This window comes from Ambystoma mexicanum, chromosome 12, assembly GCF_040938575.1.
Source record: "Ambystoma mexicanum isolate Mex_15411 chromosome 12, UKY_AmexF1_1, whole genome shotgun sequence".
Classification (NCBI taxonomy): domain Eukaryota; kingdom Metazoa; phylum Chordata; class Amphibia; order Caudata; family Ambystomatidae; genus Ambystoma; species Ambystoma mexicanum.
This window is the reverse complement of record NC_090936.1, coordinates 376,214,838-376,240,331: the sequence shown is the minus strand read 5'-3', so window position 1 is coordinate 376,240,331 and position 25,494 is coordinate 376,214,838. Positions and strand designations below refer to the sequence as shown.

The window sequence follows — 25,494 nt, the reverse complement described above, 5'->3', positions numbered from 1 at the left end:
TCCGTACGCAACTTTTAGGCCCACTGACTAGGCTCTTCAATACAGTCAGAGAAGAGGTGCAAGTGACACCAGACATGGGACGGTCCACGACCATACTTCCTCTAAAACCAGGGAAATCCCCCCATGAGTGCTCCAGCTATCGGCCTATCGCATTATTAAACACAGGCGCGAAGTTATACACAAAAATCCTGGCAACAAGACTGATGAAGGTCCTCCCGGGCATAATCCACGACGACCAAGCAGGGTTTATCACAGGCCGACACACTCAGGACAATGTAAGAAGAGCAATAGATATAATAGATGCGGGGAGACGGACACAACAAGCGATTGCGGTGGCCGCCGTGGACGCAAGACGAGCATTCGACAGCATGGACTGGCATTATCTGGAAATGGCGTTCGAGGGCTATGGCTGTGAACAAAAATGGTACTAACAAAGTACCAAATACCGTCCACCAGCTTCACGATCAATGGCCAAAGCACGGAGTATGTTAAAGTCCGCAGAGGTACCCGACAAGGATGCCCACTCTCCCTACTGATATTCGCGATGGCAATGGAGCCATGTGCCAGGCGCTTTAGACAAGATGCAGAAATCAGGAGATCAAAATTCAGACAGACGACCCATAAAATCGCACTATATGCCGATGACGTCATGCTCTTCATGAAAGACCCGGAAATACCGATGCCTCCGGATTTGCCATTAACTTCACAAAATCCAAAGCAATGAATATCACGGAGAAAAAGGAAGTGATTAAGAAGCTGGAGAAGAACTATCCTGTGCCATGGGTGAAGGACTCACTGGAATATCTGGGGAACCGCCTAATGTGCGATCCAATCAAATTACACAAAATTAATATAAACCCCCTATGGAAACAGTTGCAGGAGGATATGCACAGATGGGAAAATGAGGAATTGTCGTGGTTCGCCCGAATCACGGCAGTAAAAATGACTATCATTCCCCCGACTCCTCTACGTGGTGGGAGCCATTCCGTTGTCTATTACCCCGCCCAAGATCAAAGAACTACAAAACGCGATACTTAAGTACATTTGGCAAGGGAAGAAAGCAAGGATCCAGAAACGCATTATGTTGCGCCCACCACTTCTTGGAGGCCTAGGAGTACCGGACGTGAACAGATATATACTTGCAGCTCAGCTAGCCACTATGTTAAGGTGGGCAAACCCAGAAAATCACAAAGGCTGGTGTCAAATCGAGCAAGCGGCCACGTCAACCCCCCCCTTAAAAGCTATGATAAACCTGAAAACTGGGGACCGAGAGAAAGGGGACTCACTACTGGAAGCAACCAGATGGTCCCTTCTCAACTGGGACAAAGCCGGGAAAAAGAAGGGAATCTCACTAATGCATAATCCGGAGTTCTCACCGGGCCTACAAAAGAAGTTCTGGGAGGGATGTGCAGGCGCAGATAAACTGACCTGCAAGACTTTAACAACAATGGCACCCCACTGCTATTCACAGAATGCCAGCAGAAATTCGGCCTAGAAGAAAAAGAACGATACAGATACACACAGATTAGGCATTGGATAACTCACCCAGCAGTGAAGCTGGCGGGCACAAGAACACCATCAGGCCTAGAACTGACCCTACAGGAAGTCCAAACGTCAAAGGGAGTGACCAGACTTTACAGATTACTCTCCAATGCACAAGCGGAAGACATGCTCCCATATAGAGAAAGCTAGAACAAAGACTTAGACAAACCCATAACCGAGCAAGAATGGAACCAAATCTGGACAAGAGCACATGGTACCTCCAGATGCACCACAATTAAAGAATCGGCTTATAAATTATGCTTCAGGTGGTACTTGACCCCCTACCGGATACACAAAATCAACAAGTCCTACTCACCCAATTGTTGGAGGAAATGCAGAGAGAGAGGCGACCTAATCCACATGTGGTGGACGTGCCCCAAAGTGAACACTTTTTGGAATGAAATACTAGGCCATATCAGAGACATTACAGGGGTGGAACTGCCCCCAAAAACTATACTGCTGGGAGTGCCCATAGAAGGGATATACGCAATGTCAGGGCCCAGAGCCTCCTTAATCACTCACCTACTATCGGCAGCAAGAATGTCCCTAGCACAGAACTAGAAGAACGAAACAGGACCACAAACTGCCTGGTGGTGGGTCAAGATCTGCAATATAATGGCCATGGAGAAGATATGCGCCCTGAACTCCGGAAAATACCTAAGGTTCCTAACTATATGGCCACCATTCCATGACCTAGTGAAGGACAGAGAAGCCCATTATTTCAAGCCACGGCTCCTCAGAAATATGCATGTTATATGAACCACTACTTTGTAACAACCAAGACTCAAATGCCTACGAAAACTGTACTCAGGTAGAGCTCTACATCCCAAGTTTGTGTTTGAATGTTGGAGAAATAGAGGGTTTAGTGGGGGGAGGAGTGAGGGAAGGGAGGGGTAAACCAGAAAACACTCGGACAAATTTCACCCTGAAGAGCAAGAATGCAGGTGATGCGCAATATCTTACCAGTCAATAAGGCTCTATCAGTGAATAATGTAACACTGCATTGTTTGTGTATGCCTTAGAGTAATAAATAAAGTTGTTTAAAAAAAATCAATATTTTCAAATAAAATTCACAATATGATACATAAAATTGATATCACCTTTCATAAAATCTGGCCATATTTCAGACATTTCCCTACTATCCACTGCATTATCATATGATTTTAAGAACGTTGTACGGATCTTACTTAAACTTTCGCAATTAATAAGCAGATGTATAGTACCTGTGGATGGAAAGGCCCAATCAGAAATTCGGAACGAGGACGTCCACTCCCAGATGGAAAGCCTAGCCGAGCTAGCTTCCGATAGTGACGATGAGGAATTGCTGAATATTTCAACTTACGGCATATCCGATGGAGATGCAAATAAAGAAGAGAACACAGGAGAGAACGCCAAAGTGGCAAACAAAGCCAATGGGCAAGGAGTCCGCGAGTCTGAGGTAACTATACCAAAACCGCATGCCCAAGAGTGCGAGAATGAGAGAGAGGCAGAAATGACAAGCAAAAGAGTGATTTCTTGGCCAGAAACTCCTAAAAAAGCCTTGGCTACAAAAAAGAAAGCTGAGAAAAAGGCTGAAGATCCTTCAATCTTCCTCACTTTGGAAGAGAAAAGGTGAAAGAGTATGCTGAACCCAAAAATCATCTTTACGAAAAAGGAAGAAACACAAGACACATCAACAGATGAGCGAGAGAACAACAAAACGGAACTAAAATCCCATAAAGAGAAAATGAAGAAACCAGCAAGAGCTGAACTGGCGAACAAGGAAAGCGTTGAAGAGCTAGCTAAGCCACGAAAAAATACCACGAACGTCGATGAGAAAGCAATGAACCATCAATACAGAATATTAGTCGAAAAGATGGTCTGTAAAAAAAGTGATACTCCTCTGAACCGATACACTATTCTACAGATATTCCAAAAAATACCAGTGTTAAGAGCAATAAAGAGTCCACGGATCAATCGTGTAGAAATCATCCCTGATATGAACCAGAAATTTGTGCTGTTACACATCGACGATAAAAAAGACGCAGAACTACTCATGATGAGCGAAAGGCAACTTCTGGAAGCGGGATATCAAGTGTATGAAGTTGACAACACACTAGGGGACAAGGATTATCAAAAAACAAAAGATGTAAAAGCACCGAAAATAAAGGAGAAAGAGTCTCAGTCAAATAAAACAATAGAAAACAGAGCAACTCAGGAGTGCGATAATAACGCCAAGCTAACCTACGAAGATAGCGATGCAGAAAAATCATGCTTACCTGACGAGATAAGAAAGAAGAAAATCAAAATAACAATAGAAAATCGTGACAAATCAAACGAGGAGAGAAGCATCGATATAGAACGGAACAATGGAGAAGGAGAAACGAAAAACTGGTCCTGGCAAGCAAAATCGTTAAACACTGTAAAGAAGAGCTAATGCTACGAGGAGATAACGAAGCTAGTGACAGCCTCGTGGAATACTAGAGGATTTTCACATCTCCCAAGTTCCCCTCCTGCAATCTTAGAAAAGGCAGACTTGATATGTTTACAAGAGACATGGATCACCACCATGCCATGTGTGGATGGATTCGAAGTAGCAATAAATCCAGCTATAAAACAAAAAAAGGGCGGCCAATGTCAGGTCAATTGACTCTAATTAAAAGAACAAGCTGTCTAAGAATCAAATCGGCCCGTATCTGGTCACCTTTTCTTCAGGAAGTCTGTCTAGAGCAAGTGGAGCTGAAAGAGAAGCACTCCCGCCTAGTGCACAAACTAAATATTTATTGGAACTCAACACCAAATTCAAACCAGAAGCTTGAGGATGACATAATTGAAGCCATTGATTCCATTCTGACAACTGATTCAAAGGCAGGAATTTTGTTGTGTGGAGACTTCAATATGAAGCTAATTGAATTGGACCAACAGAGAACAACAAAGACTGACAGTGAAAGATACAAAAATGATTGTTGGTTAGAAGAAATGTCACTCAGAAATCTCTCAATGCTCAATGGAGCAACAAGAGGAGACATTCCGGCAAAGCCGACATGGGAAAGAGGAAACCAGAGATCTATATTAGATTATATCTTTGTCTCTGAGAACATATTACACGAAATAGTCTCCTTTAGAGTCACCAAAGACAATCAGTGACCATAACATCATATCGACAGAATGGAAATGGGTCAAAGTTAAGAAAAGGGAACAGTGGTGTTGTGACATCTCAGTGGGACCAGAGCGAAACAGATTAAGGCTAAAAAAAAATGGACATCAAGGAGATATCTGACCAACTGCAAAGACGCCAGGAAAAAAGTTCAACTGTCGGAATCGAATATCAGCAGATGCTAGAAATCTACAAAACCGCAAATAAGTTCTGTAAAAGGACTCAAAACTATCGAAAGCACGCGTACGACCCAGAAGTAGCGAGAAAGAAGAGAGAACTAAGGAAAACCTTAAGAGAAATTCTTGCGACAAAAGGAGAATTGATTCAAGGCTCAACAAAATGAGCGAAGAACCAATAGAACAACTGGTGTAAACAACGCAGAGCAAAGATGGAGCAAAGAGATGCCGGAATAATGCTGAAGGCACTGAATCAAAGGAACTCCCGAGGCTTCTGGGCCCTAATAAATGAATCAACCAACTCAGAAAAAGCCATGATAACGAATATGGTAACAGAAAATGACTGCGAACGCCATTATAAAAACCTATTCAAAAGAAGAGAAAGCACATGTAAAACTGAGTGCCAAACAAAAGTACCATGGGATATTGAAATAGACAAAGCGGACATTCGATCTACAATTAAAAAGAGTAGCGCATCTAGAGCGGCAGACCAGACGGACTTTCCAATGCCGACTTAAAAGAAAATATTGAAGAATGGTCCAAATTTTGTGACATCTTATTCCAGGCAATAATAAAAGAAGGAAGGATTCCCGCAACCTGGCAATCAGGGATCATTGTGCCGATATTCAAAAAAGGTCTGCGCTCTGACCCGGCAAATTATCGGCCCATAGCCCTCCTTGACGTTGTAGGAAAAGTGTTTGCAACCCAACTCCTTGACCAACTAACAACCTGGATCAACCAAGAAAAAATATATGAGCGCCAGTCCGGGTTTGTTAAAGGAGTGGGATGCAGCACGAACCTCCTAATACTAAACCTATTGAAAATCGATGCCATCCGTGCAGGTCAGAAAATCTACCTAGCATTTACTGACATGGCAAATGTGTTTGATGGAGTAAACGGAGAAATCTTGTGGTACAAATTAAAAGAAAGAGGTTGCCACGAAAGTCTAATTGCTGCCATCAAGGAACTTTATTCCGACACCTACACTCAAGTACGGTTAGATAGCAAAGGAAATGTATCTAAACCAATTCCCACAGAGAGAGGTGTAAAACAGGGTTGCCCATTAGGGGCGACCCTGTTCAACTTCTACATCTCAGAAGTGGAAAAAGCCCTGGCAACCGTGATCTCATTCCCACCAAGCATTAATGGATTCCAGTTACATCACATCCTATATGCCGATGATATGGTGATCTTAGATCGTACACCAATCGGTTTGCAGTGCAATTAACAGCATTAAAGACCTATACAGAAGATCTTGGACTAGAGATAAACATAGCTAAATCGGAAATCCTAGTCCTAGAAAATAGAAGAGGAAGGAAGCCATTGAAGTACAGTACAAGTTGGTTCGTGGGAAAGACAAAACTGGAGAAAGTACATTATACAAGATATTTAGGCACACTAATCAACTCCAGCGTAAACGACGAACCGATGATGGAAAAAATCTTAAATAGCTGTAGGCAACTTACCTCACAAGGAATCGTAATGCAAAAGAAATTTGGGAAATTCACGTGCGATCCAGTGAAGAAATGTTATTATAATAAAGTGACACCGATTCTAGCCTACGGGGCAGAGAACATGTTTGGCTGCGACCACAAGATATGGGCCAGATGCGAAGGATTTTTTGGGAAAAAAATCCTCCAGATACCTCAAAGTACGCTGACATCTTGTGTCCTATATGAAGTAGGGATGTCCACCCTGAATGCAAGGATCATATGGAATAAACTACTGCTCTTCAGGAAAACTCATGACGAGGCAAACTTGCCAACGTTCAAAATCCTGATGGGGAATGAAATGGGAAAAAAATCAGCCCTAAGAGATTGGAAACAGTGTAGAGAGATCCTTAACCAATTGGGCACGGATGAAACAACACTCTGGTCTAATCCGGATTCTGTAAAAAAAAACTGCTAGATCTCGACTGGATTAAAATTGGTGAGAAAAGAGCATCACAAAAATCCATGCGAAATCAGCCTAAAGAAGCAAAAAAACGGAACACACTCCAGAAATATCTGGTTTTATCACCATGCAAACATGTGCGAAGACTCTACTTGAAGTTTCGCCTGAACATCATAGAAACAAAAGAAATTTTGAGGACCAGGTGCTCAATCCCAAAGGGAAATGTACTGTGTAGATTTTGTGCGAAAGAAGACGAAAACCTAAAACATCTTATCCTAAAGTGTTCCGAATTGAATATGCAACGTGAAAACTGTTTAGGGAAGGTGATGGAAAACTATCAGACGCTGAACACTGAGGAGTGGTGGAGGCTATTACACCTGACCGAAAGCAACTCAGTGCTGATTGCGCTTACAAGATTCTTAGATATATTACAGAATCAATTAGAAATGAGACCCATCATTTCCAAAGACGAGCCCGATCCAGCAACAAATCAAGGGAGAAAACTCGCACAATGAAATCATAAGCAACAACATACAGAGGAATTAAGAAAAATAGTTGCAACCCAGTGACAATGTATAAGGACTAAGACCAAAATAAGGTTAAAGAGACACTGCAAGTAAAGTCAATAAGCTTTGTTTCTTTCCTTTTTTAGTATGTGTATTTCTCTCTTCTTTTTTCTATCTTTTTAAGCAAAAAGTTATTTTTCAAAAGTTTGTTCAAACTAAATGAAAATAAAAAAAAATAATAATAAAAAAAAAATAACCAGATGTTCTAGCGTCTCCACCACATTGCACCCACATAGGCAACACAATCTTTCTGTTCGTAATCTCCCCTGCCTTGCTCCTACAACTTCCAAGGTTTCACAAGCATTACATTAATAAATAATTTTTAAATTCGTGTGCGTTGGGATATGGGCATAGAGGTCCTTGTCAGCCAGTATTGACAGTATCGCCCGGTAATATTCTTAGTCACTAGTTGGACCAAATGCCATTCTTGACTATACACTTGCATTTTCTTTTTTTAGCCAGGATTTGAACTGTTTTGAGTTACACTTATTGGCGATCTGTCATAGCCAGTTGACCATTTCCTGTGCTGTTTGCTCGATTTTTAAATATGCTTTCTGCGAGTCTTGGGAGGATAGCACAGGGGCAACGTACTCGCCTTGGAAAGAAAGACGACACGGAGCAACACAGGTTCGATCCCCGGGTCCGAGCTTAGAAACCTCTCGGTATTAAGCGTGTTATAAATAACTATCGTTATCTATCAACATCACATTTTCCAGACACATAACCATTCTCCACACACATTCTATGACAACCCCTTTGATTTCGAATTCTAGATAGATGTACTCAATTGTGAGATTCCTGGGCATTCTGAATATTTTCCTAATCAGAGACGTTTCACATTTTTTGAGAACATTCAAATAGTTGTGCCCCCAAATCTCACAGCCATATAGTAAAAATGGCAACATTTTAGCAGAGTAGAACTACAAAATCCAGTTTAGGATGGTAACAGAATCTGAGGTTCTAGTCATCTTGCAACCGTTTAAACCCAATTATTGTAAGGGGGATGTCTGTCCTGCTATGAGTGTCGAGGACTGTGCTTCACAACTTATTCCATTGATTGTTAAATACATTAAGGCCACCTTTAGGGAAGGCTTTGTTCCACCATGTATTAAGCAGGCATGGATATCACCCTTACTTAAAAAGGCAACACTTGATCCAAATATCCCTTTCAATTATAGGCCTATTAGCAAGACACCCTTTCTGCTGAAAATGTTGGGTATGGTGGCCTATATTCAAATACGGGACTTTCTGTCTAGGTACAAGATCCTGGGCCGGTGACAGTCTGGTTTTCACAGTGCTCATAGTACTGAATCGGCTCTGTTGGATTTGAAGGTGGATATGCTTCAGGTTTTTGAGAGGTGGCACTGCACTTATGATGCTGCTTGATTAGTTGATCATTCCCTGCTGATATCTAGGCTGCTACTTTCAGCCTCTTTTTCGCCTGCGGCGGCTGGCTGGATCAAGTAATTTCTATCCGACCGCTCAGCTAGGGTGTTCTCTGAGGACTTCAGGGCCGATGATATTTTTGGTGGCTTGCGGGGTCCCTCAGGGATCCTGCTAGTAATCCACATTATTCAATGTCTTCACCCTGCCACTTTTCGATCTGATGGATGCTAATGAGGTGCTTTATACCAATTGGTGATATTCAGTGTCTTATACCTTTGACTAGTGACTAAATCGGAAACACTAAAGTCATTGGGCCTCATTACGACCCTGTCTGTGCAGAAAGAACGGTGGTGGTAAATCCACCACCACCATTCTTTCCGGACCGGCTGATTGAGAGTCCTGCAGGCGGGAGGTGTCACTCCCGCCAGGTCTGACCTGGCGGGTTTAACACCACCTGCCTGCAAGCGGAGATGGAAACACCGGCTCCGTCATAGACGGAGCCGGTGTTTCCATGGTCCCCATCTCCATGGATTCCTATGGGGCCCCATGGGAATGGGGACAATTCCGCCTCCGAAATTCCTGGGTCACCAGGGTCGTCATGCCCCGGTAATTCCGAGAATCACGGAGGCGGAATGGTAATACAAGTCCAGCGGTAACCTGCCAGTTTTTCCGGCACGGTTACTACCGGACTTGTAATGAGGCCCTTTAACTCTCTTTTTTCACTCATCCAGAATTGGATGGCTGAAAGTGGTTTAGAGCAATCCTGTCATTATCCTGTTTTCAAGCCGAATCTGTTAACTTCTTAAAGAGATTCAAATGGGCAAAAGCTTCAGGAACCGGAGGACACCTTCCACCATGGTATAACTGTGCGGAAAAGCCTCGATCCTTGAAAATACTGGCGGCAGAGAAAAGGCGCGCTCCGTCTGTCACTTGGCTCCAAGATGGCTGCCATGAGTCTCTGATACCATGGCCTGCAGAAGAGCAGAGGGGACTTGGCGAGCCAGGAGCTGCAGCACACTGCTTTACAGAGTCACCCGTGCAGTAGTCGCAGCTGCACACAACTACAGGCGCAGCACCACCACTTGGCGTGATGAGATAACGGAGAGCGCCATTAGAGGAGAACTGAACATCGGAGTCGGCGGGACACAGGCTGAGTGGGGGAGCCATGTGCCAGACTACTGGGGCTGGCGACCAGACCTGGCGGTGGCATATGTGCTCAGGCAACTGACCTACACTTCTAATCTGTCCACAGCTGTTACCCGGGAACAGCCTGAGGCACAACACCATCGAGCGGCACAGCAAGAAGTTAATGAGCTGCCATTAAGGGAGTTCCATACACTGGCAGCAGCACCCAAAGTTACTTAAATATGCAAATTAACACATTTGCATATTTAGGTAACTTTGGGTCTCACCCTAAGTTATTAGGGGAATCCAGACGTGGACCCCTTACTCACTATTCTTTGAGAGGCACAGCTCCACCCTACTGATGAGGTCCAACCAGACCGAAACACGTGTCTAGAGTTGCTGTTGGTACTCTTGTTCAGAGGAGAATTGCCTAGCATTTCGGTGCTGGACAAAGACTGACACGTTTAGGATGTTTCTCCTCTGTGAAAGACAGTGAGCTAAAGACTCTGGGTAAGTCTCTCATAACCAGGACTAATGTCTGGCAGAAGCACTCCCAGGACCCCCATTGTTAATTAGCACAACTACCAAGCCGCTTTTGTAAGCACGTAAGAAGGGAAAAGTTGGTAAGGAAAAGATGGAATGGACTGAGGAAATGGAGGAAGGATTTGAGGAATTAAAAAGAGCAATCTGCACAGCTCCAGTTTTAGGGATTCCCAACTATAGCGAGGAATTCTATTTGTTTTCACACAGCAATGGGTTAGCAATGACAGCAGTACTCACACAAAGAACAACATTGGGGTATAAACTCTTGGCATATTACAGTGGGATTCTAGATCAGTTATGAGAGGACATTTTTCATGTGAACAATCTTTGGCTGCTGCCGCATTGGCAATTGAGAAATCCACAAGTATTACTATGGGCTGTTCCATGACACTACTTGAAGCACGCCTTATTTTCCATTTTAGTGAAAGCCAAGGGTACATTGCCGTCACAAAGAGGTCGGCCTACTTACACTAATGATTTCTAACCCAGCTATTAAGGTAGTGAGGTGTAAAATAGTGAACCCAGCCATGTTTGTAGCTGAACTTGTAGAAGAAGGTGATCGTGTGCATGACTGCTCAAATGATGCTGAATTCTATGATGATATACCCTGTGTGAAAGAAAATGCTATAGTGGGAGGGGAGATTCTCTTTATTGATGGTTCTTTGAAAATTGATCAAACTAGTGGGGAGAGGCATTCAGGCTCTGCAGTTGTAAGACACAGATTAAATGTTGAATGCAAGACTGCCGTCTCACTTATCAGCACAAGCAGCAGAATTTGTAGTGCTTATTGTTGCGCTCAAAACATAAAGGGCAGGAAGTGACTTTGTACAGTGACTCTGCCTATGTGACGCCGACCATATACGCAGGGCTGTCACGCTGGAAAAGGAGGCGTTATCTCTGTGCAGATGGCACTCCAGTACAACATGAGTCTTTATTGGACAGTCTCATTAAGGCACTACAACTCATAGTAGCCATAGCGGTCAAAAAATGCGGAGCATATACTAAACAAACAGACTTTATCTCTCGTGGAAATGAAGCCGCAGATGTAGAAGCTAAAAGTGTTGCTTGTTCACAAATTTTGAGTTTTGATACTAAAACAGTATTGAATAGAAGCATGCTAGAACGAGAGGGGTTTGATATACTGTCAATTACGCAACTAACAGAGATTCAGGGTAGAGACCCACAAGAAGAGCAAGAGCTATGGAAACGGAAGGGGGTGTTCATTATCCCCCACGGAAGCACTCTCCAGACAGGAAAGCACTGGAAAACCAGTGATGCCAGTGGCATTATTGAAAGTCGCACTCAAGCAAATGTATTACCCTGCACATATAACCAGAGCAAGTCTTGCTGCCACAATTGCAGAAGACTGGTTTGTTCCCAATCTATTGGAACACGTTACACAGTTCATTGTGAATTGCATAGTGTGTCAGAGGTTTACTGCTGGGAACAATTAGAGGAGTAATACCTCGACCAAATGGTCAATTTCTACATTTGCATATCAATTACGTTGATATGCTGCAGACATGTAATGGATACAGGTATATATTAGTGGTGGTGCGTCCCTTCTCTAGGTGGATCAAAGCCAGTCCTTGTGCACACCCTGATGCCACTTGCGCAGCAAAGTTTCGAGTGGGCAAAGTATTTCCAAAATGGGGTGTGTGCGAAATACTAAGGTCCGATAATGGACCACATTTTGTCAATGAGCTATTTGAACAAATAGGTCTTCTACTGAGCATAAAGCATAGGGTTTCTTCTGCTTATCCACAAGCAAATGGGATATGTGAGCGACTCAACGGCCTCCTCAAAGAGAGGATGGCCAATATCAAATTAACACTAAAAAAGGGATGACTATGTTGCCTTCCCCTAGCCTTATATGCTCTTCGAAATCAGCCAGGTTCAAAGTACCATCTTATGCCCCACGTGTTGGTGACAGGGCATCGCATGAGGACACCTCTTACGTCCCCATCTAGAGTCAGGACTGATGCCCAGAGTGTAGCACAGACTCTAGGTGATGAAATGCACGATTAGTTGACATGTATGACTACCAGTGTTTCTTTCATTGCAGATCAAATCAAGCATCAGAGGGAGGAGGTCAAGGAACACGGAAGAGGACAGTCCAGTAACCAATCCAAGTAAACTATTGCCACCTCTAAAGTTATATGTTGGCAACCAAATCTGTATCAAGAATTTCCCCTGCAGATGGCACAAACCTAGGTTTAATGGTTCCTTTTATGTTGAGGAAGTGTCCCCTACTGCAGATAAGATATCGCAAAGAAGAGCTTGGTTGCATTTAGGAGACGCAAAAATCTACAAAGGCGAGACCCTCCCTCCAGCGCCTGTTGACCAAGAAGCAAGACAAGAAGACTAATTTCCGTTTGTGCAGACGTGATCGATGACCAAGAAGGACGACGATAAAACAGTGTGTGGTTAGCACATATTTCTTTTGGACTGGAATTCATTGGACACTCCTTAAACTTGCATCAGGAAGTGCATAGACTTGCAGGGAATTCCGAGGGTTAAAAACATACATTGAAAAAACAACTCTTATGATTTTTCCTAGCATGAGCACAAATAATGTTTTTAATCTCTATGGGCATGTCAGGAGACCTAAGGGGGATGCTGAGGGGCATGTCAGGCGACATAAGGGGCATGCTGAGGAAGATGAACAGGGGATAAATGCCTATCTTGATAGTTCAGCTCACCTGGGGAAAATGTGGTACCAGCACATGAAAAAGCTGGGGGAGAGAGCACCTGATGAGAATTGCTATGTCTGCTCTCCCATCCCCTATGCCATGGCAACTGTAAGAACCTTTGTTTCCAAAGAGATGTTGGCGCAAGATGCGAAGTGCCTCAGCCATCTAGCAGTATGTACTACAAGAGGACAGTTTCAAGGGAGCTGGGCAACCTTGCGATGGAGATCAAGACAGTAATTTCCATACCAGGATGATTATATCGAGACAACACAAATAGAAAAGGAGCCTGGATGGACAGACGGGATGCCTCTGTATCATGCTGCAAGACAAGACAAGGTGAATGTTGAAGAAATAAAGAAGATGAATTTTTCTAACATGACAGAAAATACTGGAATGCCTGGATGCTGGGAACAGTCAACTGCTAATCTATGGGCGAGTTTGTACGACCAAGGGATGGGAAGATGGAGTGTGCAGCTCATCTGCCGAGGAAGGAAGCAGTGCAAGGAGTACAGAAGGTGAATGATGAGTGCCTAAAGTCATGGGCCAAGTACTGTAAACTGCTGACATGGGTGGAAGATTAGGAAGGCCAGTGGCTGTAGTACCACTGGTTAATGCGACAATGTGCTTTCGAAACAAGGGAAATATCATGTTGAACATAAGGGGTGCAAGAACATCATTGACGTTCCAGTAATGAGGAGAGGGGCGGCTGTTTTAATGTATCGATATTGGGCATGCGGATCTAAAGCATATATGAAACTGCCCAGGAATTGGGGTGGTGTGTGTTTTTTGGTACATATACATGTTCCATCATTGGTGATTCCACAGAGTAACCTGAAGATCGACAAATTTCCAAAGGTTGACGATCACCTGAGAAAAAGGAGGTCACTAGAACTTCGGCAGAGGAAGAGAGGGAATTATTTCTCACAAAAATCAATAACAGCTTATGAAGACATTCCCAACAAGCACAAATTGTTCAGCCGGAGTGCAGTGATGTTCACATCCATGTTCATGCCTAAAATCCAAACGGTGGTGAATGCCAAAAGGCTACAGACCACCAGGGTGGAGCTACTACAAACAATCAATGCCACTATAAAAGGATTTAACGCCATAAAAGAAGAGATGAGGGCCATAAGGTTGATGACCTTCCAGAATAGATATGTCCTTGAAATGATCACAGCAATGGAAGGAAGTGTTTGCCCCAAGATCGGGCCATCGTGTTGTACATTTATATCATCTCATGATGGCAAGAACAGGACTTTGACAGAGGCCATATCGATGTTGACAGATCTACACGTACAAATGGTGGATGAGACAGAGGCTGTTGGAGATGACAGTTGGTTCTCGCTCCTGTTTTCATGGATTCCTTATTGGATGGCAAACCTATTCAAATCCCATTGAGCAATACTGGTGATATTAATGTTTGGATTCTGTGTGATAAGGATAATAATTGGACAATGTAAGAAAATGGCAAAGAAAGCAGTGGGAATGAAGATCATAATTGACATAAAAGATGAACCAGAAGACAAAGTGCTGAATGAGGAGGCCATCAGAGACTACATAAAAGCAAGTATTGTGGCACCTGAAGGAACACAATTCTGGTATCCAAAGGATCATACAAATTACGTGGGACGTTGGGTCTTCAATACCACGAATGGACAATGCAATTACACGGCCTGCTTTGTGGATGAACACATTAAAACAGCAGACACCCTGAGGGGGGTGACAAAGATATGGACACCTAAGAGACAGTCCTTTAAGAGGAGATACAAAGAATCATAAAAACTTGAGGAGGTGGTTGAGGACTCAACCAGAGGGGGGATTGTAGAGGAGCAGGAGATCCCACCCCTCTACCTCATTTGTATTGGAGACATGAGACTGTGCCATGCCTGACACAGCTATCGTGCCAATACGACAGTAAGTATTTGGAAGGAGATACCCATTGAGACAACCCTATCGAATGTACCCTCAAAGTGATGACAACCTCCAGGAGCAACTGCCTGAATTAGTATGAGAAAGAGTAAAGAAAATTAACTGATGTCATAAGAAAGTGTGCACGACGATCCGAGATACTGATTTAAGACAATGTACGGATCCTAGAGGACAAATGATGATGTAAAGAATCGAGAACTATCAACGTGGAAAAGACGATTACACATTCACAAAGTGCTGCAGAAAACAGAAGTTCAATAAATGTACAGACGCTGAAACGCAAGGTAGATCAAGTCATTGTATAGGCTAGCTATGAGTAGCGAATATAATGCAGGCGAAGCCGCCATTGTACAGAAACTGAACATTGGTATCATGAAATAAATAAACCAGAAACCATGAAGGGAGAATGGAAAGCTATGCAACAGCAGAATAGCAGGCTAGTGTAGCTATGTGGCGAGGCTGTCTGGCCTGAAGTCAAGATCGTAGAAATCAAGGTCAGCCATCTACTCTGAAGGAGGAGTGTGCGGAGGATGAAGAACACAAAGGATGCCACATTTTCATTTATTTAGAGCATTTATAAACTTCAGATTGGACCAAATAATGGTCTCTTGTCATGTGAGCCCAAAGATGGGTATAGAGCATGAACCTGGGAGTTCCAGACACAATAGCAAGTGCCTTCACTCCCATGCATTCCCAAGACAAGAATACTCTGAAAGGCCAGTTACAAAGACCATTTCATGGCAGAAGGCATGGGTGATGAGAGATGCTGGGCAAATTGGGTGGTAAGGTAGCTTCATGTCCTATCTCCCTGCACCTGGGTTTTGGCTTACGTGCTGCTAAATGAACTGAAGGTTCCAGACACGGTACAAGTGTGCCAATCAATTGTATTAGTCCATATAACAAAGGGACTTGTAGCTTAGGAGACCAATGAGAAACGATGTAACTGTTTTCTCAAATGGCATGTTTGAAGAGGTAGGCATAAGTTGTCCACCTGATAAAGGATAACCAATAATAATCCTAGCTCCTGTATGATTGTATATCTAGATGTTTCCCTTACCAATCCCGTCCCTTGATAGGTTTTTCACTATTGCCACATAGTATGATGTCACACTGACGCTTAATTAAGTACAAGAACTTTATTTTTTGTAGCGATCTTTGAGAGACTGAGCGTACGTCCGTTCATGTTTGTTGTAACCTCCCTGTTTTAGATAATTGTTAATAAAACAGTAACTTGCTATCTTCTTGAGTTTGTCCGGTTATTTTTACTCGGAATAATTCTGGTGTAATCCCATCCATAACATATGCACGTTCCAAAGGGCAATAAACTCAACATCCTTCCACTGTCTCAGCATGAGGGTATCTTCTGAATGGCTGTCTGAGCGCATATCGTCTTTCATATAATCGACGCAGTATGGACATATCACAAACTCGTGCATGGGTTTCCAATTGTAGCTCTTAATCTGCTACTCCAATAGGACGGTGGTGAGAGAGCAGTGACTAGAGAAGAGGCATCCACCTGCTCCTCTACAGTTTGTCAATCTTTATTTCAGTATTTTCCACCATAAAAGGTTTGCAATGAAATAGTGAAACAATCTCCTACACATGATCCAAAGGGAAAGTAAAACAGGTTGATGGTTATAAATCTCAACTATTCAAGATTGTGTAAACAAAAAAAACAAAAACAAAAAAACGTTGCCAGGTGCCATAGCTACACATTGAATTGGCTGTGCATGATTGCAAAGTGCATAGAATATGATTAGCAACCAACAATACAATTAAGAATTCAGTAAAACTGGCAAGTAGAATTAACAGTCAAGTGTAAAATGTAGCTTGTCATTACTAGTACTAGTATAAAGTGCATACAGTGCAAATAGCCTACATTTGTGTGCACTGGTGGAAAGTAATGGAATCCAAAGATACAAAAAACATTTTTAGTACATGCAGGTAACATCACCTCATGTGGCAAACTTTTGACTTGTTAGCATTTACAGAAGCTCTGCTGGAACCCGCCTATAGATTATACAGCAAAATGTAGGCTAGAGTGCTATTAATTTAATTCTTCTTTTCCATGCCCTGCTTAGATAAGTGCTCAGGGCAAAAGCAATTCCCGCCTCCGAGCACAACAGTAGGAAGGTGAGAGCAGATCTAGAATGCCTTATCCCACTTTCTCTTCAGATGATCATCAACAAGCTCTTCCTTGTATCAGCGTAAATGGTGCAGAAGACAATAAAATGTGCCAAACTCTCTACTGTGGCACAGACACAACAGTGACTAGCTCCTGCCTTCCATCTATGTGTACATACTGCCAGTGACAGATAATTTACCCTAGCTCTAGTAAGCAGAGTCCTGCGCTGTTGGTTTGTCACAAAAGTAAGATAGGGAGATATGATCTGACTTGGGATCTAACAACCTTTTCATCTTCCCTTTTATCTGCAAAGAACTGCGCAATCTTAGACTTCAAAAAATGTCTCTCTGATGATGAGGGAGAGATCAAAGGTTGGTCATGAGAGCCCTCATGACCACTGTGAGGGCTCTCATGACCAACCTTTGATCTCTCCCTCATCAGAGAGACATTTTTTGAATACTATGCTTTGTTTGCACACTCACATTCACTGAGTGAGGTGTTTTTTATAAGAGCCACCTTTTAGCCCACCAGCTCTTCCAGCTGTTTTTTTTACTTGTTTGTTTGTAAGTGGGTTCTCCAAGTAAACTTTCTTGCATTCCAACTTCTGTGACCCAAGGGCTCGATTAAAGTTGTACACTCCAGATGGAATACAATTAGTTGACCTGTTTCCCAGGTTGTCTCAAATTTAGATCCAGCAGCTACAGAATCCAATCCACTCTTCTGTTGATTACTGCAATACCATTTGGATTACACCACAAATATTTGTTATTTTTTGCATACTTTGTCTGCCACCAGACACAGCCATTAGTATAGAAGGTTAGGGACAGTCCTCTCCTCTATAACCTTTAGATAGGCGATACACCATGCGCCACCCAGGGACAGGCACCCCCGCTAGGGTCAGGGTGTTCTTCCCCAGGGTGAGATACGCTGAGCCGGGTGGCCCTCCTTGTTTTTGAGTCTGAGCGCTCAATGATTCAGTTACGTACCCATGAATACCTTTGAATAACTACCTTCCTATATAACCGTTGTTTTTGTGCTACCGCATGTTACTTTAACGGTTTAAAGGATGCCAACAGCAAAGGTCGTGCTTGATAGCTTCCACAGGCTTCCCCTGTGTGTCTACCCAGACCTTCACTATGATGTGATCTCTGTGAGCTCCCATACTTCTTTTTCCAATTCATTGGTATCTCTTGACATAATAAGCCAAAAGCCTTACTATTCTCTTTTGTCCTGTTTCTTCACATTGCCTGTCCCACTTTTCAGTTGATACCTCCCTTACGCCCCCTTCTCCTGGACAGATCATTTTTAAACTCTCTGCCTATCTCTGATTGATCTAGTGTCTGGGTGCCTGCATTTAAGAACTTGTATTATGGCTTGCCACTTGTCCTTACATGATTAAGAGAACCAGGACCCCCTGGAACAGGTTGGTCCAATGATCTTGCCCCAATTTGTAATTACACGGGAGGCAGCTGTAATCTCTTTGAAATTAGAATTAGAGTTAAGACAAATCAATATCTCTTCACTAGAGGAGCGATTAACCATCTTCTGTAAGGATACTTCCTTTGAGGATGTCCACCTTACTACCCTGGTGCCATTTTCTTTAGCGCTTCGAGGCCATGCCAATGGCAGTAGGCACTATACAAGTGACATATAACCTAACATAATGCTGCAGAAAGTAGGAGAATTAGCAAGGTGTGAATCCCCCCCTGTCCCAGGCCCATTGAGCAGGAGAGGATTGTGATCACTTTCATTCATATTCAGTACTTCAAAACTGCATTAATTAGCCCACCATATAATGGGTATCAATATATAATCGATTATATTGTCTCTAGTGGGCTGGGTCCACCATGTTGGCTTTTGATAGGCACAGGGCCGCTTCCTCCTGTGAGGTAGGCATGGTTTCAGAAGGTAGACACAGACACAAATGAACAGTTTTGAAAACATTTATTGAACTTTAACAGGGGTTGGAGACTTCCTTTCTGGCCCTATCTCTATAATGGGAGTAGTCTCGACCATCAAATTAAACTGAAGGATGTAAAAGTATGTCTGTCAAAATAATAAAAGGTGTCCGTGTCAAACCTAATCTTGCCCTCACTTAATTCTACAATAAGAATGTGTACAGGGTTAGGTTAAAACAAAAGAGTGAGTCAAATGATATCAGGATGGCAATGGAGTTAAATAACACTTCCTTTCCCAAGCTTTTGGAATAAAAGTTCATTAGGAGCTTGGGTCGCTATTTCACATAATTCAATGTGGCACAGTTCTTCCAGGCTTCTCTTGCCTGGCTCATAATTCACACCGTTCATCGGCATATAGTTCACTGAGACTTCGCTCGCCTGCTTTGGTATCAATTTCTCAAAGCACATTTTTCTCAGGCTTCGCTCGCCTGATTAGACCTCAGCAAAAAACGGTTCACAATGTAGTTCTCTTCCCAACAGTCCGACAATCCTTCAATGCGTTACGTGACAGAAACTTTCGAAAACGCACACTATTTGCTAGACCTGTGCAGGACCACTCGGTCAGTGATGTTTTCACACAATCGTGCCCTAGGCACCTCTTTACTTCATAGTACAGTAACAGACTTTTGCAAACACACAGTATCTTGCTTGGCCCTTTGCCGGACCACTCTGTTGCTAAGGCCGTCTATACAGTTTGTGCTCCTCTTTACTTGGTCTTGCCTGCTGCACTGTCTTTCACAATCTTCACTTCATGGGTCCCAGACCCTCATTCTCATTACGGGTCCCAGACCCTCTTCTTAATTATTATTATGGGTCCCAGGCCCCGTTTTTAATTCCACAAATATAACAGTTCTTATTTTGAGCCCTCTGTAATTTATAATCTCAAAACGTTTCTTTACTTGTGTAAACGTACACGCGGCCTTCCCGTCACTTTGTTTCTCATCACACTCTTTCACAATGGACAATAGAAGCTTTCATCATTATTGCGTCTCTCGCCATACGCTTTGCAACATTGTATTTCACGTGTGTCTCATGCCTTTCACAAACCAAGCTCCCTTCTGCTTGTAACTCACCGGCTGTTTCTCTCTACATTGCTTGATGTATGTCGAGGTCAGGGTCTTCTCCGCTATCCCTCCGACACTCCCGGGCCTTCTCACACCTGGGGGAAGGAGTACCTGTACCAGGCTTTCTCTTTGGAGTTTGCTTCCTCAAGCAACCCCCTTCTGGATCCTTGGAGACACGACTCCCTCAACACGCTTTCTGCAGTCTTTTCACCTCTCAGACCCTCAGAGTCTCATTGCTTCCTTCGGGGTACCTAGGCAACACAGTTTGCTTGCCGGCTTGACCTCCAACTCATGTGCCTTCTCGGGCTACAATTTGTTCACTGTGCGACTATGCTCCACCTCTTATACTCTGGGTAGCCGTCAATATGTTTCAGGTGTGTGTGATTAGGACTGAGTGCCTGACCCTGCCTGGCCTCATTACCGGGACAGGACCATTACATATTACTAGGGCTAATCTTCCTAATCTCAGTCTTCCTCTTCCTTGTCTCAGTAGTTGGGCTGACACAGAAAGGAGGGGAATGAGGGCGTTTGAGGGAATGAAGGAGTTTTGGGTAAACAATTGTTAGGAAACGGGGGTTACGATATCTCACTTTCCGGTGTTTCTTCCCCACTTCCCAAGGACACCCTACCCAGGTGATTCTCCCGCCCCAGGATGGGGATCCAATAGCGATGGCCCTTCCCTGGACACCTGAATAAGGGATCCCCGGGGCTTGAGTAGTGAAACACCCTCCGGTCTTTCACAATCCTGCATCAAATCTTCCCCATGTGCCCAATCTTGGATTTTGCATCATCTAAATTGTGTTCCATAATCTCCCAGAGGGAGGTTAGTAAGGCTAATAACACTGCCAACTTTATTGTTATTGAAATTCACCAAACCTAACTCCTTTCCCCATCTAAATTTAAGGTGGATAAAAAGATAATTTGGAGCAGACTTGATACTACGGATGTCAGTTACACCTATGCTGGTTGATAGGTAGATGGAGAGTCTACCAGAAGGCCTGCCTTTGGCACTGAGCCTGACAGCGGGAACTAATTAGAGAGTAACCCCTTCTATGTGAATCAGGTTTGTGGACCTGGTTTCTTGGAACATTAGGATCTGATGATTTTTAATAAAGTTCTGCCAATCAGGGTTGTTAATACACCCCTTATGACCTGCAATGTTCCACACTAACAACTTCAAAGTGCCGAAGCCATTTGGCGTACCCACCTCTGTTGAAAATTCTATAGCATGACCATCCTCTGGCTTGCTAGCTCCCAGAACTTTAGAAGATATGCTCTGTTCAGATGGAGGGAGCGTGGACTTTCATGGGGTAGAGGAATTGTTTTGGAAGATAAAATGGGAGAATTTTTCAGTCAATCCTCCTGTTCTAAGGATTCTAAACATTCATACCTGTTAGTGGAGAGAACATTCATGACTTTGCCGGTTGTGTGGAACTTTATCATGCCATCACCATCCATAGACGGCCTAATAGGAAGTGGGTACAGGTGCAGCTGTAGTAGGTGATTATCTGCAACCCAAAGGGGTTTATAAAAGAAGCCCAGTGATAGAAGTCCTATATCGGATCTTGGCTATCGCTCATGGCTGCCATTCCAGAGTAATTCTTGTGCTAGCAATGGTTTTTAAAAGTCAAGGTAACAGTCCCTGCAAGTAGTGTGTCATTGTAATGTTCACTGCATGGAAGACCAAATGCATATCACCAACTTCATCTGTCGATTTCAGACTCCTGGATGAGGAAGAGCAGAAGCTGAATAACTTGAAATGTTTAAAGGAAGAGCAAGACAGGCTGATCCAGAAAACACAAGAGGAGAAGAATGAGCTACAGCAGGAGATGTTAGCCAAGAGTCAGGCTTTGGAGCAGGCCCGCCATGAGCTGAACGTGCTTCAGGCGTCCCGTGAGCAGAACCACCAGAACCTAGAAGTAAGACATCTGTGGGTCTCTTTTTTTATTGGTAGAGAACATTGTGCATTTGTGATATCTTGTCAGTCTCGAATGATGAAACCACTGTATTCACACATGGTGTAGTGCTGCCTTAACATTTCTTATTTTGGCAATGAAACACTATTTCTACACCACCAAGTGAACTTTGTGGTCATGTATGTGACCCTTAAAGATCCACACTAGCTGCGGCCAGCCTGAACTACATTTATCCTCTTAAGACTCTAGCCATTGGTGCAAGCTTTTTTTTTGTTGACAAACCTAGACCGTGGGATGCTTTATAGCCTGTTGATGCAATAATCTTCTAGCTGCTGACTCTACATGAAGGATCACAATCTGACTGTTTAGGGCATGGTCAAGAATAATTACAGTGGGTCACAACGTATCATATTCTTCCTGTTTGTTTATAAAGAAGGTTTTGTGTACTGTTGGGGAAATGTGCTGAATAGTAATTTTTGTTTTAGTGTGAAAGAAAATAGCAAAACAAATGATTGAAATAATTGATTTGAAGCCCCTATACAACTCTTTCATGGTGCCTTCAGAGATGATGAAGTTGACGTTGTGCTGGAAAGAACCAATTAACTTTCTATTGAAAGTGTATTGACACTGTCTCCTAAAAGAATCATGCCCAACACACACCCCTGATTGACCTCCTTGGCAATTGGGAAGTGTCCAGCATGTTTCCTTCCTGGGCCATCCCACAGTCTGGCATTGAAGCTCTTATTCAATTCCATTGACACCGATTAAGAAATAGGCTTTGCTAATTAAAATGTGTCATAGGTAAATATACTTTCAGCTTTGGGATTTTTCCAACAAATGCTGCTAAAAACATTGTATAGTTCACATAAAATGACAGATACTAAGGATTTAGCCTCCTCTGGACTAGATTTTGGAAACAGTCTGCTCGTTGAAATACCAGTAGATTTGATTCTGTCCTCAGTATATCGAGAACTGCAAACATGATCTTCAGAGCATAGTGGACAGATCACGTCTCTCCAGTCATGTATTCTCAGGATTGGTTCCCCTTTATTCAGTTGATAAAGTTCAGGCTCTTTACAGAAAGGGCTCTATGAATGCCACAAGCAGAATTCAAAATGAATGCTGACATCACTATACCATCCATTACAGAAGAGGCAATATCCCCCCTGCTATAAAATCAGAAACAGAGTTGGATGTGGACATATTATTGCAGAGATACACCCATCACTGGTAGTGGAAAATATATCCTCACTGGTTAGCCAACATAGCTAAAGGGATTGGCTGACATTTCTATGCAAATTAAAATATGTTCTAGCCTTGACTTTCTATCACTTAAAGCATAGTTTAGGTGGTGTGACCAGAAATTCGAGCAATGACAGAGGGCACTGTCACTCCACTTTAAAAGTCTATGGCTATACATATTGACCACTAGTGGAATTTGATTTAGCCAATTTTCAGCCAGCCCTGCCTGTTGATGATCAAGGCCCCTACTTTACACAAAAAGCTATGTCGCTGTTCTCCAATTTAGAGCACTGAGAGCACATTCAATGGGTGTTTTGTGCAAGATTCAGAAATATTGCAAGACACAATCTTAAATTGATTGTTATGCAACTTGCCTTTCCCTCACCCCACCCCATCTATAGAATTATCCAGATGTCAATGCGACATCTGCCCTGCCCCAAAAGACTACGCAGAAGCTCTTGCACCGTTCATTTCCTCCCTCATCAATGTCTCCTTCGCCACAGGCATTGTGCCAGCTCATTTAAAATATGCCTGGGTGCTCCCGCTCTTGAAAGAAAACCACACTAGACCCTGACATCCCTACCAACTACCGCCCCATCACCACGGTACCATTCCTACTAAACATATTGGACAGAGCAGCCTACCTGCAGATCCATCAACACCTGGAATCCAACCACCTTCTAGGCCTGCGACAATCTGGGTTCAAACCATGCCACGGGACAGAAACAGCCCTTTTGGACCTGAAAAATCAATCTGACGAATCTAAAGATGGCAGCAGACTTGCCCTCCTCCTACTGCTCGATCTCTCAGCTGCCTTGGATTTGGTGGATCATAAAATACTATGCCAGCGCCTTCTCACCTCAGCACATTTCTCTACCAAACCCAACACTTGAATCTCATCCTTCTTATCAAACAGAACAATGAGAGTTTTCTCTGCCACTGCCTCAACCCCCCCACCCCCACACCTCTGGTCACCCACAAGGCTTGTGCGTGTCACCAGCACTGTGCAATATCTTTACAAAGCCACTTTTCCGACCTACTCGATGCCCAGGGAATCTTATATACCAACTATACCGACAACACGCTGCTACTCCTACCCTTGACTGGCGCCTAAGCCACCGACTCTGTCTCATTGAAACAAGTGTACCAAACCATCCAAGCTTGGATGGCATCACACATGCTCTGTCTCAATGATGACACAACAGAGCTGCTCATTGTCGCCTCTCCAACTCTACTAAACAGACTCGACCCAGCATACAAATCCTTTGATATTTACGGCGTCACTATCCAAGTAGCCAGCAGTTTCAAAACCCTCTGAATGTATCTAGACTCTATGCTATCATTAGCCAGGCAAGTCAACGCCATCGCCTTGTCAGCAGCATACATCATGAAACGTATCTGCGCTGGTCATCCGTTCCTTTCCTCAGAAAGCTGCCTCACCATTGCAAGAGCTCTGATCGGATCCAGGCTGGATTACTGCAACGCCCTCTTGGCAGCCACCTCATCTGGGAATATAAACAAGGTGCAAGTCATACAAAATAATGCCTTAAGAGCTGCCTTGAACACAGTTTAAAAAAAGAGCACCTCTCACCAGCTAGAAGAAATGCACATTGGTTTCCCATCAAAGAGCGCATCCGATTCAAAACTCTAGCTATAACCCAGAAATGTATCTAAAACACTTACACATTCTCCAAAACCTCCAATACCAAATTTCCCTGTTATCGCCTCCAAGAGCTGGAATGATCTCCCACCATCCTTAAAACTTGAACATTCCTACTGGTCCTTTCGCAAGCAGCTCAAACTCTGCTTTTCTCCCAAGAAACATAGTGACGTTCTTCCTCAACCATTTTTGACCAGTCTCATCAAGCATGCACCTGGCACCACCTAAAAGTGTCGATGAGTTCTTCTCTTCATGCGTAACCGAGTTATTACTTGTAACAAAGCACCTTGATGCCTCAGGACTTAACACGCTCTACAAATGCCAAAACGAATAAATAAACAAATGTCTCAATGGGCCATCAAATACTGGAAACAGTTCAGAAAACCTCTGGAGACGTGGTTATTCCCTTAATAGTTTGCTCTGTCATTATCACTATTCTATTTCAGTACAATGTCAGGAGTCACCAGATGGTGAAGCTTTTACTTAATCCATCCAAAGAACAAAAATATGATAGGCAATCATTCTCCATTCAAGTACAAA

The 25,494-nt window shown here is 43.3% G+C and overlaps 1 protein-coding gene across 3 annotated transcripts in view; it reads left to right on the top strand.

Moving 5' to 3' along the window:
* Positions 1-25,494, top strand: part of CCDC91 (coiled-coil domain containing 91) — a 735,207-nt gene that overhangs the window by 318,187 nt on the left and 391,526 nt on the right. For all 3 annotated transcript variants that reach the window (XR_011281774.1, XM_069628511.1, XM_069628510.1), the window contains exon 10: positions 21,857-22,055. Coding sequence is in view for 2 of the 3 variants with exons in the window: in XM_069628511.1 (XP_069484612.1) it covers positions 21,857-22,055 (199 nt within the window). In the remaining variant the exon portion in view is untranslated. The remainder of the gene's footprint in view (positions 1-21,856; positions 22,056-25,494) is intronic.